Source organism: Salvelinus alpinus, chromosome 9, assembly GCF_045679555.1.
Source record: "Salvelinus alpinus chromosome 9, SLU_Salpinus.1, whole genome shotgun sequence".
In the NCBI taxonomy this organism is placed as follows: Eukaryota; Metazoa; Chordata; class Actinopteri; order Salmoniformes; family Salmonidae; genus Salvelinus; species Salvelinus alpinus.
The window spans coordinates 30,764,166-30,784,024 of NC_092094.1; the positions used below are offsets into that span (position 1 = coordinate 30,764,166).

Consider the following 19,859-nt stretch of genomic DNA (forward strand, 5'->3'; position numbering starts at 1 on the left):
CTCTTTTTCAAGCATAAAAAATGTATGTTTTTATTCTGTTTGTTTTGTTGTTTGTTCTGTTGGAAAAAAGCCAGACATTCCATCACTCAACAGGGGCTCCCGAGTGGTGCAGCGGTCTAAGGCACGGCACCTCAGTGCTAGAGGCATCACTACAGACCCTTGTTCGATTCCAGGCCAGGCTGTATCACAAACGGCCGTGATTGGCAGTCCCATAGTGCGGCGCACAATTGGCCCAGCATCGTCCGGGTTTGGCCGGGGTACGCCGTCATTGTAAATAAGAATTTGTTCTTAACTGACTTGCCTAGTTAAATAAGAGATTTAAAAAATTATAATAAATAACACAGAGACAAATACGCACACAAACACAACTCTCAAGACCAGCCCAAACCAGATACCTGCTGATCATAGTTAAAGACTCACTGTTCTCTCAAGGAAAACAAACACGCTCACACACACGTACACACAGAGTAGTCCAGCCAGATGAACCCCGTTAGTCGTTATCTCAGTGGGGGCTGAGTTAAACTATCACTACCTGTATGCTGTGAGGGTGTATGACATAAGTGTTGTTAAACCAGAGGGGTATATACAGGACAGGGTCTGGGGCTGCACTTTAGAGGAGCCAGCAGACCCATACTTATTCATACCCGGACGGACTGACGGACTGACCTCACCATGAGGGTCGTCAATATTGTACGTATGACTGTAGAAAAGTAGAAAAAATATATTTAGCTATTACAGATGTAGGATCTTCACTTGATCAGCCTGTTGCAGTAAAACTTTCCTGTAATGCAGGAAATGTAAAGGTTTAAAAAGGCTTCTGAAGTTTTTAATTTACACTGACATTTCAGATCCTTACAAAAAATGCATCAAGGCCTACAATATTAATATAATATAATTAATATAACCCACACAATGCCTGTTTCTGCAGGATTGTTGTAGCAAAGGTGTCTGTCTGTATGTGTCTGTCTATCATAAGTTTAACTTGGTGTCATTATGCATCTGATAATCAAATAATATTTTGTGTGATCTACTGCTACAGGTTAAAACTTTGTAGGTCTAATATTTCTATTTGAAACGTATGGTGTTTTCTATCACATTCGCCATGTTAAAATGTGTACTTTACTTTCTTTGTCTGTCCCTCTGTCTATCTGTTTCAGGGTCCAGACCCATCTCTAGCATACCGCCCCATCTTAGACCTGGAGCAGAAAGACAAGGACAAGACAGAATACAGGAATTTTGAGGTCAGCAAAGGAGTATGATTTTTTACCATGGTTGCGACATAATATTACTGTTTTAAGGCTGGTAATCACAACACATCTGTAATGTGTGTATGTAACAGAGCGGGAGTCTGATTGATCGTGTGTATAACACATACAAGCTGATGCACACCAACCAGACCCTGGACTTTGTCAAGCAGAAGGTGAGTCTGTCAAGACAGGTTCAGCGCAAATGCAAACAACTGTGTGTGTGTTTCAGTAGAGCAGGCTAAACCAACCTGTAATGTTTAACGAGGAGTGTAACTGTGACTGTTAACATGTAAGATGTTATGTAATATCGTCTAATGTTGCAGATAACATGAACATACCACTCATTAACCTTCCCCACTCCTCCTCTCCTCTGCAGCACTCTGAGTGGTCAGGTTGTGCGCATGCCCAGATGGAGGTGATGGAAGCCGTCATATCTCTGGACCAGCTGGTTGATGAGTCCGACCCCGACGTCGACTTCCCCAACTCATACCACGCCTTTCAGACCGCTGAGGGCATCCGCAGGGAACACCCCCACGAAGGCAAACACACGCACACACACACAAGCACGCATGCACACATGGTTCACAACTCTAATCCTTATCTCTCCTCCCTCTCCAGACTGGTTCCAGTTGGTGGGGCTGATCCATGACATTGGGAAGATCATGGCTCTGTCAGGGGAACCCCAGGTGAATGCCTCTCAATGTTACCCTGATACAGGTTGTGATGCTTGGCTACGCTAACAGCAGTGGTAAAATGGCCTGTAATGTTAGGCAACGCTAGGCTAACTGCACTGTGTCCCTGTCCTGCAGTGGGCTGTAGTGGGGGACACATTCCCAGTGGGGTGCAGGTTCCAGAATGGCATTGTGTTTCGAGGCAGTACCTTCGTGGACAACCCCGATGACAAAAACCCTGCTTACAAGTACTGTTACACTTCTCTTTTTACCAATCTAATCAAAAAGTCTTATCAAACCCCATCATTCACTGCACAACATGCCGGCTACAAGCCAGCCTGGAGAAGTGTTCACATTATGCCATTTAGCAGACACGTATATACAAAAAGTTAATGTGCCATCTTATATACTTAATTCAGATGATCACCTCTCTTCTCCTCCCCCGCTCTAGTTCTGAGTGTGGGATCTATAAGCCAAACTGTGGGCTGGACAATGTGCTCATGTCCTGGGGCCATGATGGTGAGTAACACAGAGACATACACACAGTCACCACTGTATGGCACATGGGCCTGCACAGTAACACTACTGAACTGCTGTCTGTGTTGTTTGTTCCAGAGTATCTCTACAGGGTCATGAAGTTCAACAAGTGCACCATCCCAGAAGAGGTGAGAAAGGGGGTCTATGGTTCTACATTAGCAAAGAGAATACAGGTTTACAAAAACTCAGTGGTTCTAGTTTAAGACTGCTGCTCAGAGTGTTAACTCACCTAAAAGTCTTCACTCCTCCGCTCTCCCTCTCTAGGGTCTGTATATGATCCGGTTCCATTCCTTCTACCCCTGGCACTCCCATGGAGACTACACGCACCTCTGTGATGACAAGGACATGCGCATGATTCCCTGGGTTCGCGAGTTCAAGTACGTCTCAACACACACACAAATATATTTTCTCTAGCCTCTCTGCAGTCAGTTTGACCTCGAACATTTGACCCCTACAGTAAGTTTGACCTCTACACCAAGACTACTGAGCTGCCTGACATAGAGAAGTTGAAGCCATACTACCAGTCTCTCATCGACAAGTACTGTCCTGGGGTACTGAAGTGGTGACACACACATACAATTCATTTCTTTTCCGCCCTCTCTCACACCTTCATAGAGATCATATCCAGCAGCAACACCAGGGCATCTCCTCAGATATGGGTAACACTATTAGCTTTATCTTCAACAGACCTGGATAGCCTTTACCATGTTGTCATCATCTGTATGTCAACTACATTATATTCTAATGACAGAACATTCTAAAAGTGTTGTTTGTTGCTTAGAATGCCGATTACAATTCATATGGTTTACAATTCTCTGTCAGATCATTTTGAATTTGTCTAATAATGAAGAACCAAATGGATACATTTCCTATCTTTATTATAAATGATACAAAAACATTAACATTTTCCATTCATGGATGTGATGTTTTTTCAAACGTGGAAAGACGCTTGGCGGGAAAGTGCAGAATTGGTGATTCAGTACATTATATCTGGTAGCAAAGCAAAGGACCACAGTGGCAAACCAAACACCCTTTAACACACACACACACACACACACACACGTAAACATGTACAATTACAAGGACACTATTATTTTCTCTTGATTGTAATAATACTATAGATAATTGGAAAACTTTGTCTATTCATTTCAAATAAAGTGATTGTCAAATGTAGAATAAAACATCAACGAAATTCTTTGGTGAGAAAGTTATTGTTAGGGAAAGGCAGACAGGTAGGCAAGACAGGCAGCTTTCTCCTGAGTACTAGGACACAGAGAGTTAGTGGAAGGGAGGGCTACCAAATCCCATGTTCAGGGGTCAGGAGGAAACTATTTCTTGAGACAGTCAGTCAACACTCCCCTCCTCTTCTTCTCCATCCTCTTCTTCTTCCACTTCATCTCTTACATTGTTCTCTTCTCTTTCACTCTCCTCGTCTTCCCCCCTTCGCTCATCCTCTTCTGCATCATCCTCTTCTGCATCAACCTCCTTCCGCTCCTCCTCCTGTCTTTGTCCTAGACCATCTTTGTCGTTGGAATTGGCCTCCTTAGCATCAGGCTGGTGGGGTGTAGCTGTGGGTTTTGAGTTTGGTTCAGCCTTGGCTGCAGTAGGTTTGGTCTTGAGTGTAATTTCCAGCTGCAGTCCCCGGAGCAGACAGAGGGTGACACTGCAGAAGAGGAGGCTCCAGAGCAGCAGGGGGGCAGACACACCCCTCACCTGAGAGCGCACCCACTTCACCACCTGGGGCACAGCTGCCTCAGACACACGCCGAGGGAGGGACTTATCCTACACACACACACACACACACACACACACACACACACACGGGTCAGACACAAGGACATACAGGACTCACACACTTAGTGCTTGCTGAGAACTACGGGTAGTTAGTTACAGTGCATTCGTAAAGTATTGACTTTTTGCACATTTTGTTACGTTTATTCTAAAATGGATTAAATAAATAAAAATCCTCAATCTACACACAATACCCCATAATGACAAAGCGAAAACAGGTTTTTAGAGAATAAAAACTGAAACAATTTATTTATAAAAGTATTCAGACTCTTTGCTATGAGATAAAAAAAATGTGCTCCGGTGCCTCCTGTTTCCATTGATCACCCTTAAGATGTTTCTACAACTTGATTGGAGTCCACCGGTGGAAAATTCAATTGATTGGATAATTTGGAAAGGTACAGAACTGTCTATATACAATGTGCCACAGATGACAGTGCATGTCAGAGCAAAAACCAAGCCATGAGGTCAAAGGAATTGTCCGTAGAGCTCCGAGACAGGATTGTGTAGGGACAGATCTGGGCAAGGGTACCAAAACATTTCTGCAGCATTGATGGTCCCCTACATCGTGGCCTCCATCATTCTTAAATGGAAGAAGTTTGGAACTACCAAGACTCTTCCTAGAGCTGGCCGCCTGGCCAAACTGGGCAATCAAGGGAGAAGAGCCTTGGTCAGGGAGGTGACCAAGAACCCGATGGTCACTCTGACAAAGATGGGAGAACCTTCCAGAAGGACAACCAGCACTCCACCAATCAAGCCTTTATGGTAAAGTTGCCAGACGGAAGCCACTCAGAAAAAGGCACATGACAGTCTGCTTGGAGTTTGCCACAAGATTTTCTGGTCTGATAAAACCAAGATTTAACTATTTGGCCTGAATGCCAAGCATTATGTCTGAAGGAAACCTGGCACCATCCCTACGGTGAAGCATGGTGGTGGCAGCATCATGCTGTGGGGATGTTTTTCGGCGGCAGGGACTGGGAGACTAGTCAGTATCGAGGGAAAGATGAACAGAGCAAAGTACAGAGAGATCCTTGTTGAAAACCTGCACCGGAGTGCTCAGGACCTCAGACTGGGGCAAAGGTTCACCTTCCAACACGACAATGACCCTAAGCACATAGCCAAGCCAATGCAGGAGTGGCTTCGGGACAAGTCTCTGAACGTCCTTGAATAGCTCAGCCAGAGCCCGGACTTGAACACGATCTTACATTTCTGGAGAGACCTGAAAATAGCTGTGCAGCGACACTCCCCATTCAACCTGAATGGATCTGGATCTGAGAGGGGAGAAACTCCCCAAATACAGGTGTGCCAAACTTGTAGCGTCATACCCAAGAAGACTAAAGGCTGTAATCGCTGCCAACGGTGCTTCAACAAAGTACTGAGTAAAGGGTCTGAATACTTATGTAAAATGTGATTTGTATTTTAATAAAATGTGCAAAACATTTCCAAAAAACAGTTTTATCCCTGTAACTAGGGATGCACAATATATCGGTAAACATATCGGAATCGGCCGATATTAGCTCAAAATGCCAACATCGGCCCAATGTCTAGTTTAACACCGGTGTGCAAAACCGATGTCAAAGCTGACGTGCATACCTATATAACGTAGGTAGATGATATGCAACACTACAATCCGCTACACGTGCAACACTTTTATTCCTAATCTAGACCAAAATGTCTGCTGTGTGGATCGAGGCAGTCAACAAGTCCATCAGTCATTTGAAAGAGTAAGAAAATTTCAGCGAGACAACTAATGGGAAAAACCCATTATCGGCAAGATAATGGAATTCATGGCCCTTGACAATCAACCGTTCTCTGTTGTGGATGATGTTGGCTTTCGCCGACTGGTCGAGCACCGGTACACACTACCAAGTAGGTGCTATTTTTCAGATGTTGCCCTACCGGAGTTACACAGTATTGTTGAAACACACCCATGAGCTACTTGCTATTAGCTTCACGACTGACATTTGGACCAGTGATGTCAGCCCCATGAGCATGCTGAGTCTGACAGCACAGAGGGACGACAAGGATTTCGATACTGAGGAAAGCCGTATTGCATGTTCAAGAATGTGCTGGTTCTTATACCGCTGCTGCTATTTCAGAACATGTTTGAAACATGAACACTCCAAGCTCCATTTGAACAACTGACTGGAGAAATAAGCTCAACTGTGTCTGCAGCTGATGTGATACCCTGTCATGGCATTGAAACGCCTGCTCAACAAAAATGCCAACACAGACCGTCGGGTTAACTTGGAAAAGTACTCTACTAGAGACTGAACAAGCGATTCGGTGGCATTCTCTCTGAGCCTCTACTGTGTCGCCACCATGCTTGATGCTAGGTACAAGGACCACTACTTCGATGCAGACAAGAAAGAGGGTTTACGTGAAATGTTACAGACAGCTGGACAGGATGGAAACGGACAGTGACAGTGCGCACCGAGGAAAATGCCACGCATGGAAAGACAGAGCTTTAACTTCACTGCTTGACATGTATGATGAAATTCTGGTTGAGACTGAACAAATGAACAAAACAGCAAGTAATTGAAAGACATAGGTTTAGATTTTTACTGGTAATGGGGACATATGTAAATTCCAACCAAATAACCTTGTGGTCAGTGTGTTTAAACTATTTAACTGTACTTAAATGCTTAAAAGGCCGCTAAAATTTGAAATATCGGTATAGTTTTTTTTGGCAAGGAAAATATCAGATATCGTTATCGGCCAAAAATGTCATCACTAGCTGTAACGTAACAAAATGTGGAAAAAGTAAAGGGGTCTGAATACTTTCCAAATGCACTGTACCTTGAGTCCATGCTGGCTAAGCATGCTCTCCAGGAAGGTGTCGCCCAGATACACTGTGGGATAGAACTCCTCTATGTACACCCTCCTCCACCAGCGCTGAGGATACGACCTACAACACACACATAAAATATGTCAGCTGTGACACTGACTCGCGCATGTTAACTGATGATTTCTGCATTTCCTCAAAGATGTCGACATTCAGATTATTGCTGCGCAACATGAATCAACTACCTCATCACCCATCAGTTCTCTGTGTGTATGTGTGTGAGAGTGAGTGAGTATGTACTAACCCATCAGTTCTCTGTGTGTATGTGTGTGAGAGTGAGTGAGTATGTACTAACCCATCAGTTCTCTGTGTGTATGTGTGTGAGAGTGAGTGAGTATGTACTAACCCATCAGTTCTCTGTGTGTGAGAGTGAGTGAGTATGTACTAACCCATCAGTTCTCTGTGTGTATGTGTGTGAGAGTGAGTGAGTATGTACTAACCCATCAGTTCTCTGTGTGTATGTGTGTGAGAGTGAGTGAGTATGTACTAACCCATCAGTTCTCTGTGTGTATGTGTGTGAGTGTGAGTGAGTATGTACTAACCCATCAGTTCTCTGTGTGTATGTGTGTGAGTGTGAGTGAGTATGTACTAACCCATCAGTTCTCTGTGTGTATGTGTGTGAGTGTGAGTGAGTATGTACTAACCCATCAGTTCTCTGTGTGTATGTGTGTGAGAGTGAGTATGTACTAACCCATCAGTTCTCTGTGTGTATGTGTGTGAGAGTGAGTATGTACTAACCCATCAGCTAGTGTTTTAGTGAACCAGTATTTGTAGCGGTGAGCTCTGAGGTACGTGGGAGGCTGCTGGTGGAACGGGTACTGAGACACATCTGACTGGATGAGCTCAATCACTGGAGAGAGAGAGAGAGAGTGAGGGGCAAACGTTAAGATATTTTACAATACAGTAAATACAATACAGTTTGTGTTAATGTGGCTGTATTGGCAGTAATGCACTGCCATTAACCTCAAAAAGAAGAAGTGTGTACACCCTACCGTCCCTCTTGCCCTGCAGCAGTCTGTACATTAGGCTGGTGAACCAGGGAGAGTGCGTATGTGTTCCCAGGGCTGCAAACCACATCTGCCAGTCCAGCCGTGGTTGATGAGGGGTGATGACCGAGGGAGGGGCACTGAGGTTCCCTGGCTTATACATAAATTCTATCTCCTAGAGGAGGGAGGAGGAGAGAGAGGGTAGGACAATGGAGACAATTAAAGTTGGATGGGGGAAAAAGATGCCTTGGTTAACTTCCGCTTTAAAACAGATTACAGAAACATTACAAACGGGCAAAAAATACACCTCTCCATATACACCTCTCCCACACAAACACACCCCTACCGTCCAGGTGACTTTATCCATGGATCCCTCAATGACCACCTCGGGCCGCCCCCCCACCCCAGTCATGCGTCTGAACAGGCCGTAGGAGTTGACCAGCTGGTAACGACTGACCGCATCATAACCCTGACGCACCCCCGGCCACACACTGGCGTTACTGTCATACTCTATGAAGGTGAATGGGACCTGGACAAACACACACACTGCTGTTAGAATCATACTCTATAAAGGTGAACAAGAACATGCTGGAACACACAAAGTATGACATGCCTTACCTGAGAGCAGGTACCATTACTCTAGATCAGTGGTTCCCAACCAGGGGTACTAAGAACCCTGGGGGTACTTGGCCTATTCATAGGGAGTACTTCAGAAGACTCACGAGATGAGTCACACATGAAGGGGTACTTCAGGGATACTCCAGGCAGAGCTAAATTCAGTTGGAACAGTAAACGAAAAGGGTTGGGAACCAATGTTCTAGAGTGTTCTACTCACCAGACTGATGGCAAACATAGAGACAGCAGCAGCACCAAACACTGTCCACTGGACTGTACCCAAAAACCTCTTGAAGAACCCTTCCACACACGCACACCTACAGAACACACAGACACACATGTAAATACACACACACACACACACAGCAGTATCCCAAAGCCTCCTGAAGAAACACTCTACACACACCAAGACAACACACAGAACATACCACTTTCCCAGAGAGGTGTGTGTGTGTTACCTGAACATGGAAGAGACTAGTTCCCAGGTGAGAGACAGTACTCCCAGCCAGACCGAGGGGAAGGTGACAGTCTTCAGGAACTGGTTAAACTGGTGGAAGGTAAACACTGAGGAGATAACCAGCAATAAGAGTCAAAACAATGATTATCTACTACAGCTGATATCTGACACGCACACACACCTGTCCTGGAGGAGACAGTCCCCTTGTCCCAGTTGATCTGCAGGTCAAACCATGTGACCATTCCGAAGCCAATTAGAGCCCAGACTGCAATCTCCACCACAAACCCTGCCCACCACAACAAGGAACCTGATTGGAGCAGAGACAGAACCAGGGAGTACATGTCACATCCTGCCTCCAGTAACTGACTGACTGTCCTCAATGCAAGTTACCTACACAGTGTGTATGTGTCGGAGTGTGTGTACCTTGGTTAGGGTTAGGAGTGTATTTCTTGCGTAGCCAGAAGTATATATGCTCGTCGTCCAGCAGAGACAGACACATTGTCAGAGTCAGGAGGTTGAAGAAGTTATAGTTTCCAGACAGGATGATCAGCACCTGCAGTACCACCTAAATACCACAGGGGTGACAGAAAACACTGCACTTCACCTAACCGCCAGAGGGGGGAGACAGACCAAGTCCCCAAACTGTTGATGACAAAATGCTACAACATACACAGAGTTAATCTGACCTGCATGTAGAAGGCCCCGAGGCGAAGTCGACGTAGAGGGCTGAGGAAGAGGAATGGAGCAGCGATCTCAATGGCGAAGGTGGCTACCACAGACAGCTTATGCCACCAGACGGGCAGCTGGTGGGCAAACCAGGCCAAGGGTGTAGGGATACACTGGGTCTCGTAGTGATATGTCAGCGCTAGAGACACACACCACCACATGTTAGAGGCACACATCAACAGTAGCTACACTGGGCCTCAATGATATGTTAGGGCTAGAGAGAGATATACATGTTACGCACGCACAGGCCAGAGACGGTGTGATACACTGGGTCTCTGTGGTACATCAGGGGGAGAGAAAGACGCTCAGAAACAGCAGTCTGAGCGGCAGTAACGTCTGATGAGTTAGGTAACCTGCTTCAGCAATTATGCAACACACACACACAGCTACCTGTGAGGCCCCACCAGGTAGGGCAGCGGGAGGTGAGTTTGACGACTCCGGAGGCGAACATCAGTCTGAACAGGAGCCAACGGACCAACCAGAAGGTCACAGGGTCGTGCTCCCTGCCCACTCGCCACCCCCGCAAAGACGTCACCGGGGCGATGAGCACACAGAGGAACCCAGTCTCCAGGAGAAGAGAGTCCCTGGATGCAGTCACAGAGAAAGGGAAAGGAGAAGGGGAGGGAGAATGAGCAAGGTGGAGAGTGTTAGGACCCAGAGACTGAGCATGCCCAGACAGGGCTAATGTTGTAGTGTTTTCATCATGATGCTACTATGGTGATGTTGTTATCAATGTGTTATAGTGTTTATAATCTGGCACCTGACAGATGCAGTTGCACAGCAGTAGGAGCACCAACCACACATACACATCAGCTGACTGCCAAGACTACTCAGTCTCATACACACGCTAACAGCAGTACTGGGGTGTTAATTAACATGCAACCTCAGGGTGGCATTCACTCTCTGGGTGTGGCAAACACACACACACAACTCACCACTGGAAGTAGAGGAAGACCTGTCCCACCTGGAACAACAGGCAGAGTCAGAGATCAGGCGTACTGTATACTGGCTCCCGCTACAGCAGTGTGTATGTGTGTGTGTGTGTGTGGTATAACTGACCTGGTACATTGACAGGTACATGATCCAGAGAAATAGAAACACCAAGCTGTCTCTGAGTGATTCCAGTACTGTAGCAGCCAGGCTCAGTGCTGCCCCCAGCAGGCAGAGCAGCTCCATGGCAGTCTGGGTGTCAAGACCTAGAATACAGTTTACACTGTTAGAATCTATTCGATTTATGATTCAAATGATCAGTTAGTCACAACACATTGCTAAAATGTTGTTTAGGAACTCACCCAGACGTGGCGCGAGCCACAGTAAGGTGGGAGAGGAGAGGAGCTGCTCCCAGAGAGCCTTACCACTGTACCGCAGTTGCCACCGTGCTGGTAACAGGCCATCATTTCCATACAGGCCTGGAAAACACACACCTTGTCAACAGGGAGAAGAAGTAACTTGTACTGGAGGTTTACTTTAGGATGTAGTTCCATAGGAGGAAAACCCCATCTAGCCTAACCGAACACCTAGATAACATTTGTATTATATTGGACATTTGGTTCCCTCTCCTCAATAGCTATTGAACCAAGTATACCATGACTATGAAGATAGTACACTACATGGCCAAAAGTATGCTCGTCCCCCCTTTGCTGCTATAACAGCCACCACTCTTCTGGGAAGGCTTTCCACTAGATATTGTAACATTGCTGCGGGGACTTGCTTCAATTCAGCCACAAGAGCATTAGTGAGGTCGGGCATTGCTGTTGGGCGATCAGGCCTGGCTTGCAGTCAGCGCTCCAATTCATCCCAAAGGTGTTCAATGGGTTGAGATCAAGGCTTAACCCCATCAAACACACCGATCTTGACAAACCATTTTTGCACGGACCTTGCTTTGTGCACAGGAGCATTGTCATGCTGAAAAAGGAAAGGGCCCTTCCTAAACTGTTGCCACAAAGTTGGAAGCACAGAATTGTCTAGAATGTAATTTTATGCTGTAGCTAGGGTTGCAAAGGCTAGGAAACTTTCTGGAAATTTTCCAATTTTTCATCTTCCAAGCTAAAAGTTAGCTTATAACAGTGAACCTTTTTTGTGGGATCTTGTGTAATATTTTGGTTAAACTATCCCCAATTCAATGGAATTGCAACCCTCTGCATGCACAGTGCATTCTTCCATCACATGTACAGCTTATTCTCAAGATCTTGCACACTAATGAGATGCTATTGAGTCCACACTGCTACTGTCTGAGCCAAGGACAACAGGCTTTCTGGTAAGTTTTGATTACAATACTGGGAGGGGTGAATATATTTTGTGACATGATATTTTGTTATCTAGTAAATAGTAGCCTACAGCAAAGTGTGTTTAAATCATTTCTAACTTGTTAATTTCTGCTAGTTAGTTTTGGCTACCATGTGGGTTTTAGCTTGCTTGAGCCTGCTAACTGAGGAGTGTTCATTCACCTGTTTCCATACATGTTTCTTTTTAAAACTTATTACAAAGGAGTTGTTTAATGTAACTGCTTAACTATTTATCTGTACATGGAATTGTATTGTTTTTTTAACTAATTTTTTACTAATCTTTACAGGAAAATGCCACGGGCACTATCTGATGTGTGGAGACATTTCACTGCAGCTAATTGGGAGGAAAAGCTGTGTACATTTGCAAATACTGTGCCAAATCATATGTGAAGAATGCAACAAAGATGCAGAATCATCTGGCCAAATGCATAAAGTTCCCTCAGCGCTCACAACAAGCAACCTCTGAGAAAAGTCCCTCTACTTCTATTCGTGGTGAAAATGATGAATCAGACACTTTATTGATAGCAACATCTCATGTTCCTCCTGGAATCTGAAGTGTTTTTGACTCAATGGAGGAACGTAGTCAGAGAAATGCTGATGAATGTCTTGCTCGAGCTGTGTATGCAACTGGTTCACCTCTGATGCTCACAGGCAATGTGTATTGGAAGAGATTTCTGCATGTTCTTCGCCCAGCATACACGCCTCCAACCAGACATGCTTTATCTACTCATTTGCTGGATGCAGAATTCAGAGTTCAAGTGAAGGTCAAGCAAATCATAGAGAAAGCAGAATGTATTGCAATCATCTCTGATGGGTGGTCGAATGTTCGTGGGCAAGGAATAATTAACTACATAATCTCCACCCCTCAACCAGTATTCTACTAGCGCACAGACACAAGGGTCAACAGACACACTGGTCTCGACTTTGCAGCTGAGCTGAAGGCAGTCATCAATGACTTGGACCACAGAAGCTATTTGCACTGGTGACAGACAATTCTGCGACCATGAACGCTGCTTGGTCTAAAGTGGAGGGGCCCTGCCCTCACATCACACCCATCATGCATTGAATCTGCTCCTCAAGGACATCATGCCACTGAAAACAATGGATACACTCTACAAGAGAACCAAGGAAATGGTTAGGCATGTGAAGGGTCATCAAGTTATAGCAGCAATCTACCTCACCAAGCAAAGTGAGAAGAATAAGAGCACCACATTGAAGCTGCCCAGCAACACCCGCTGGGGTGGTGTTGTCATCATGTTTGACAGTCTCCTGGAGGGGAAGGAGTCTCTCCAAGAAATGGCCATATCACAGTCTGCCGATATGGACAGCCACATCAAGAGGATCCTCCTTGGTGATTTATTTTGGGAGAGAGGTAAGCAGCCTGAAACTCCTGAAACCTAAAGCAGTAGCCATTGCATGGATTGAAGGAGACAATGCCATCCTGTCTGATGTTCAGACTCTGCTTGCATATGTAAGAGAAAAAATCCGTACTGCAATGCCCACTTCACTGCTGCTCCAAGCAGAGGAAAATGCAGTTCTGAAATACATCAAAAAGCATGAAGACTTCTGCCTGAAGCCCATACACGCCACAGCGTACATTTAGAACCCCAAGTACGCTGGCAAGAGCATCCTGTCTGGTGCAGAGATCAACAAGGCCTATGGTGTCATCACTACCGTGTCTCGCCACCTTGGCCTGGATGAGGGCAAGGTTCTTGGCAGTCTGGTGAAGTACACTTCCAAGCAAGGGCTTTGGGATGGAGATGCAATATGGCAGTCGTGCCAACACATCTCATCAGCCACCTGGTGGAAGGGACTGAGGCTCTTTCCCCTGTTGCCTCCATCATCCTCCAAATCCTACCAACATCAGCCGCCTCTGGTCCTTTTTGGGAACACACACACCAAAGTACGCAACAGGCTGACCAATACAGGGGTTGAAAATTGGTGTCAATCCGGGCAAATTTGAGGCTATTTGAGCCTGACAACGAGCCATCCTAAACAAGGTTGGAAAGTGACAGTGAAGATGAGGCCTCCAAGTCTGATGTTCAAGAGGTGGACATTGAGGAGGTACAGGGAGGAGACATGGAAGCCTGAGAAGAAGACAACCAAAGCTTTAGTTTCTAGACTATCATTTTATAGATGAAAACGTTTTTGGGAGATGCGATGGATCATTGGGGTTCATTCAATATTCCCTTTCTTTTGTTGTTCAGTGAAATCATCCCATGTGAAGTAGAGGTCGACCGATTATGATTTTTCAACGCCGATACCGATTATTGGAGGACAAAAAAGTCGATACCGATTAATCGGCCGATTAAGAAAATCTATATATATATCTCATACACACACACACATTTTTGTAATAATGACAATTGCAACAATACTGAATGAACAATGAACACTTATTTTAACTTAATATAATACATAAATAAAATCAATTTAGTCTCAAATAACATGAGAACATATGTTAAAACGAACCACCAGCTTTCATGAGTCTTCAATATTCCCAGTTAAGAAGTTTTGGTTTGTAGTGCAGAAAGCAGAGCTTGTCTGCATGGTCCCCTGTCAGTCTGCTCCTCCGCGAAACACAGACCTTATTTGAAGTAGATCAAGACATTCTCTATGGAAGACATGAACGGTAAAATAACGAAGGAAGCCCTTTCAAGTTCAGCCGCAAGTTATTACAGGAATTATAACGAGTCGACTATTTCTCTCTAAACCATATACCTTTGACTAATCCGGAAACTATCACCTCGAAAACAAAACGTTGATTCCGTTCTGTATTTTATCTAACGGTTGGCATCCATGAGTCTAAATATTCCTGTTACATTGCACAACCTTCAATGTTATGTCATAATTACGTAAAATTCTGGCAAATTAGTTCGCAAAGAGCCAGGCGGCCCAAACTGTTGCATATACCCTGACTCTGCGTGCAATGAACGTAAGAGAAATGACACAATTTCACCTGGTTAATATTGCCTGCTTACCTGGATTTCTTTTAGCTAAATATACAGGTTTAAAAATATATACTTGTGTATTGATTTTAAGAAAGGCATTGATGTTTATGGTTAAGTACACATTGGAGCAATGACAGTCATTGATTGATTGTTTTTTTATAAGATAAGTTTAATGCTAGGTAGCAATTTACCTTAGCTTACAGCATTCGCGTAACAGGCAGGCTCCTCGTGGAGTGCAATGTCATCAGGTGTTAGAGCATTGGACTAGTTAAATGTAAGGTTGCAAGATTGGATCCCCCGAGCTGACAAGGTTAAAAATCTGTTGTTGAAAATAAGAATGTGTTCTTAACTGACTTGCCTAGTTAAATAAAGATTAAATAAAGGTGTAAAAAAATATATATATATTTTTTAATCGACGCACAAAAATACCGATTTCTGATTGTTATGAAAACTTGAAAATCGGCCATTCGGCCAGTCGACCTCTAATGTGAAGCGTCAACTCATTTAATTAAAGTTCAATTCGTAACTAAATATTTTTTTCTCTCTCTCTATTGGAAGGATTTAATCATTTGCAATTATGTCTCCATATGATATGGTAAATATATCCAACACAAAAAAAACTACATTTAAATGGTATTAAAATTAATTTGCATATATTTCCGTTAATTCCCATATATTCCCGTTATTTCCATGGAAAGAGTTTCCACCTCCGAATATTCCCCAAAATGTGCAACCCTAGCTGTAGCATTAAGATTTCCCTTCACTAAAGGCCTAGCCCGAACCATGAAAAATAGCCTCAGACCACTATTCGTCCGCCATCGAACTTTACAGTTGGCACAATACATTTAAGCAGGTAGCGTTCCCCTGGCATCCGCCAATCCCAGATTCGACTGCCAGATGGTGAAGCGTGATTCATCACTCCAGAGAACGTGTTTCCACTGCTCCAGAGTCCAATGGCGGCGAGCTTTACGCCACTCTAGCCAACGCTTGCCATTGCGCATGGTGATCTTAGACTTGTGCTGCTCAGCCACGGAAACCCATTTCATGAAGCTCCCGACAAACAGTTCTCGTGCTGACGTTTCTTCCAGGGGCAGTTTGAAACTCGGTAGCGAGTGTTGCAACAGAAGACAGACAATTTTTATACGCTACGTGCTTCAGCACTCGGCGGTCTCGTTCTGTGAGCTTGTGTGGCCTACCACTTCGCGGCTGAGCAGTTGTTGCTCCTAGACGTTTCCACTCCACAATAACAGCACTTACAGTTGACCGGGGGAGCTCCTATGACTGTGCCACAGTCTACTGCCAATGTTTGTCTATGGAGATTGAATGGCTGTGTGCTCGATTTTACACACCTGTCAGCAACAGGAGTGGCTAAAATAGACAAATCCACTAATTTGAAGTGTTGTTGACAAACTTTTTGTTTTTATAATAAGATTTGGAATTTAAATCTTCAATAGCTCTTACAGAAAGCGTGCCATGACTATGAAAATTATATATTCAGAATCAGGGGAGGATGGAGAAAATCCACAGCTTAATTATTTTTGGAAATTTCAGCAGTTTTGTTTATGCTTTCAAACTGCATACTTTCAATAATGCTAATTACTACTGCAACTTTCAAGCTGGTAGAGCTACCTCACGAAATGTCTATGCCTCTCGTCGTAGGGTACATTCCTCTCATGCGGTCTACGTGTAATCGCCGGGGGATACAGGCAAAATTGATTCTTCCTCTTCTGTGGATGTTATATTAAGGTTGGAAACAAACTTTAAGGTGGATTACCGCCACCAATTTGACTCAAGCGTGGACCAGAGACAGGGAAGGTGTAAATCCTACTAATTCTCAAAAAATAAATAATTAAATACTACATCCCCTAAAGATTATATCAGCAGTTAATTTAAGCTTTTTAACACCATTACTCCTTAAATCTAAGAACAACCTCTCCCCCTCCTTCCCATATTGCTGTCACTGAAATAGAATGTGTTCCACTCAATGATTTAATTACACACAGTTTTGGGGAGATTTTTGTCCATTTTCCCCAGATTCAGAATATATCATTTCCATAGTCATCCAGAAAAAACGTGGATTTTTGTCCATCCACCTCCAATTCAGAATATATAATTTTAGTCATGGAACACTTGGTGTAAGAGCTATTTAAGATCATAATACGATTTCGGATTTCACTTTTTTTTTTTTATCCGCCTGATTCAGAGTATACCATCGTCATAGTCATGGCAAGCTTGGTTCAATAACTATTATGGAGAATATCGAATATCCAATATAAAACTAAGTTTTCCTTGGTCAGGAAAGTAAAAAATTACTTAAAAGATATGTGGCCCGTGTCTAGAGACAGAAAGAAGTCGGGCTAAGTATAATAAAATAGAATTAGTGTCTACCGTTATCTGGCTAAAAATACTTAGCTAAACTAACTAGCAACAGAGTAACAAGTTGCTTAGCTAGCTAGCTAGCTACAGGGGAACACGTTCCCAATGCAAAAAAGCAATGAAACTTGAAATATGTTTGACTTCAAAGTCAAGTACAATGCTATAGGAGGCTAGCTAGCTGGCTAACAGCTGCTAGCATACCATAACACTCATAACTGTCAAGAAGCTATACTAGCTAGCTAAATGGGTCAGCTAACTAGATATCTCACCTGGTATCTGCAGGTAGAGGGAGACGAAGGCTACCATGTAGATGAGAGCCATGCACCAAAGGAACAGGCGGCGTGGCAGAGTAATGTAGCCCATGTCTGCTGTGTGGAGGCCCTTCCTGGGATCTCTATCTGTTTCTGCAGAACGCGACAGTAGTCTACTGTAGTGGAACGGGAAGTCGGTGTGGGATTTTCACATAACCTGGAGACAAGTCCCTATCGGTGGATCAAAATGTTGATATTGGGGTAAAGGCGTGGGCATGGGTTCCCACCAATTATGTTTATATACACTAGACTTCCCGGGAGTGCTGTTTTGAAGCAACTGCACTTCCATCTGATCTTGGCACTTCCGCCATTCAAAAGAATATTTTGGAAGCTATAGAAATGCATTCAATGTCTACATTTCTGCCACATTTTTTCTATTACAGACACCTTAGTATACTTACACATGACATTATGTGAGCTAAACATATAAAAACATTTTTCTCAAAGTATACATTTTTGAAAGCTCTAATGTTACTGTCCCCGCTACACCAACAAATACGTGTAATTCTGTCCTTGAAAGATTTAATTGAAGGACTGCTTCTACCGGGAGTGCCAATATGGCTGATCCAGTGACTTCAAAGTCTCTCATTGCCCAATCCATAGCAACTAGCAATCCAGGGTTTATATACATCGTTGGTTCCCACTAAATGTGGACGCAGCGTAGTCAACATCAAATCAAATCAAATTTTATTAGTCACATACACATGGTTAGCAGATGTTAATGCGAGTGTAGCGAAATGCTTGTGCTTCTAGTTCCGACAATGCAGTAATAACAACAAGTAATCTAACCTAACAATTCCACAACTACTACCTTATACACACAAGTGTAAAGGGATAAAGAATATGTACATAAAGATATATGAATGAGTGATGGTACAGAACGGCATAGGCAAGATGCAGTAGATGGTATAGAGTACGGTATATACATATGAGATGAGTACTGTAGGGTATGTAAACATAAAGTGGCATAGTTTAAAGTGGCTAGTGGTACATGTATTACATAAAGATGGCAAGATGCAGTAGATGATATAGAGTACAGTATATACATATACATATGAGATGGGTAATGTAGGGTATGTAAACATTATATTAAGTGGCATTGTTTAAAGTGGCTAGTGGTACATTTTTACATAATTTCCATCAATTCCCATTTTTAAAGTGGCTGGAGTTGAGTCAGTATGTTGGCAGCGGCCGCTAAATGTTAGTGGTGGCTGTTTAACAGTCTGATGGCCTTGAGATAGAAGCTGTTTTTCAGTCTCTCGGTCCCTGCTTTGATGCACCTGTACTGACCTCACCTTCTGGATGATAGCGGGGTGAACAGGCAGTGGCTTGGGTGGTTGTTGTCCTTGATGATCTTTATGGCCTTCCTGTGACATCGGGTGGTGTAGGTGTCCTGGAGGGCAGGTAGTTTGCCCCCGGTGATGCGTTCTGCAGACCTCACTACCCTCTGGAGAGCCTTACGGTTGTGGGCGGAGCAGTTGCCGTACCAGGCGGTGATACAGCCCGACAGGATGCTCTCGATTGTGCATCTGTAGAAGTTTGTGAGTGCTTTTGGTGACAAGCCGAATTTCTTCAGCCTCCTGAGGTTGAAGAGGCGCTGCTGCGCCTTCTTCACAACGCTGTCTGTGTGGGTGGACCAATTCAGTTTGTCCGTGATGTGTACACCGAGGAACTTAAAACTTTCCACCTTCTCCACTACTGACCCGTCGATGTGGATAGGGGGGTGCTCCCTCTGCTGTTTCCTGAAGTCCACAATCATCTCCTTTGTTTTGTTGACGTTGAGTGTGAGGTTATTTTCCTGACACCACACTCCGAGGGCCCTCACCTCCTCCCTGTAGGCCGTCTCGTCGTTGTTGGTAATCAAGCCTACCACTGTAGTGTCATCCGCAAACTTGATGATTGAGTTGGAGGCGTGCATGGCCACGCAGTCGTGGGTGAACAGGGAGTACAGGAGAGGGCTCAGAACGCACCCTTGTGGGGCCCCAGTGTTGAGGATCAGCGGGGTGGAGATGTTGTTACCTACCCTCACCACCTGGGGGCGGCCCGTCAGGAAGTCCAGGACCC

At 44.3% G+C, this 19,859-nt stretch overlaps 2 protein-coding genes across 2 annotated transcripts; one reads left to right on the plus strand and one right to left on the minus strand.

The window, feature by feature from the left end:
• Positions 1–506: 506 nt before the first annotated feature.
• miox (myo-inositol oxygenase) lies at positions 507–3,647 on the plus strand. The gene is made up of 10 exons (XM_071416698.1): positions 507–690; positions 1,158–1,241; positions 1,340–1,420; positions 1,624–1,786; positions 1,866–1,933; positions 2,057–2,166; positions 2,370–2,437; positions 2,534–2,583; positions 2,720–2,832; positions 2,913–3,647. Exons 1-10 carry the CDS (start codon positions 673–675, stop codon positions 3,019–3,021), a joined length of 864 nt encoding a protein of 287 aa, XP_071272799.1. The 5' UTR covers positions 507–672; the 3' UTR covers positions 3,022–3,647.
• On the minus strand, positions 3,317–18,082 carry lmf2a (lipase maturation factor 2a). Its single transcript, XM_071416697.1, has 15 exons — positions 17,754–18,082; positions 11,165–11,281; positions 10,932–11,068; positions 10,808–10,836; positions 10,263–10,456; positions 9,833–10,011; positions 9,570–9,711; positions 9,328–9,453; positions 9,148–9,253; positions 8,910–9,006; positions 8,421–8,603; positions 8,081–8,249; positions 7,827–7,938; positions 7,043–7,151; positions 3,317–4,237 (listed from the first exon to the last, which is right to left on the minus strand). Exons 1-15 carry the CDS (start codon positions 17,845–17,847, stop codon positions 3,800–3,802), a joined length of 2,232 nt encoding a protein of 743 aa, XP_071272798.1. The 5' UTR covers positions 17,848–18,082; the 3' UTR covers positions 3,317–3,799.
• Positions 18,083–19,859: the final 1,777 nt, after the last annotated feature.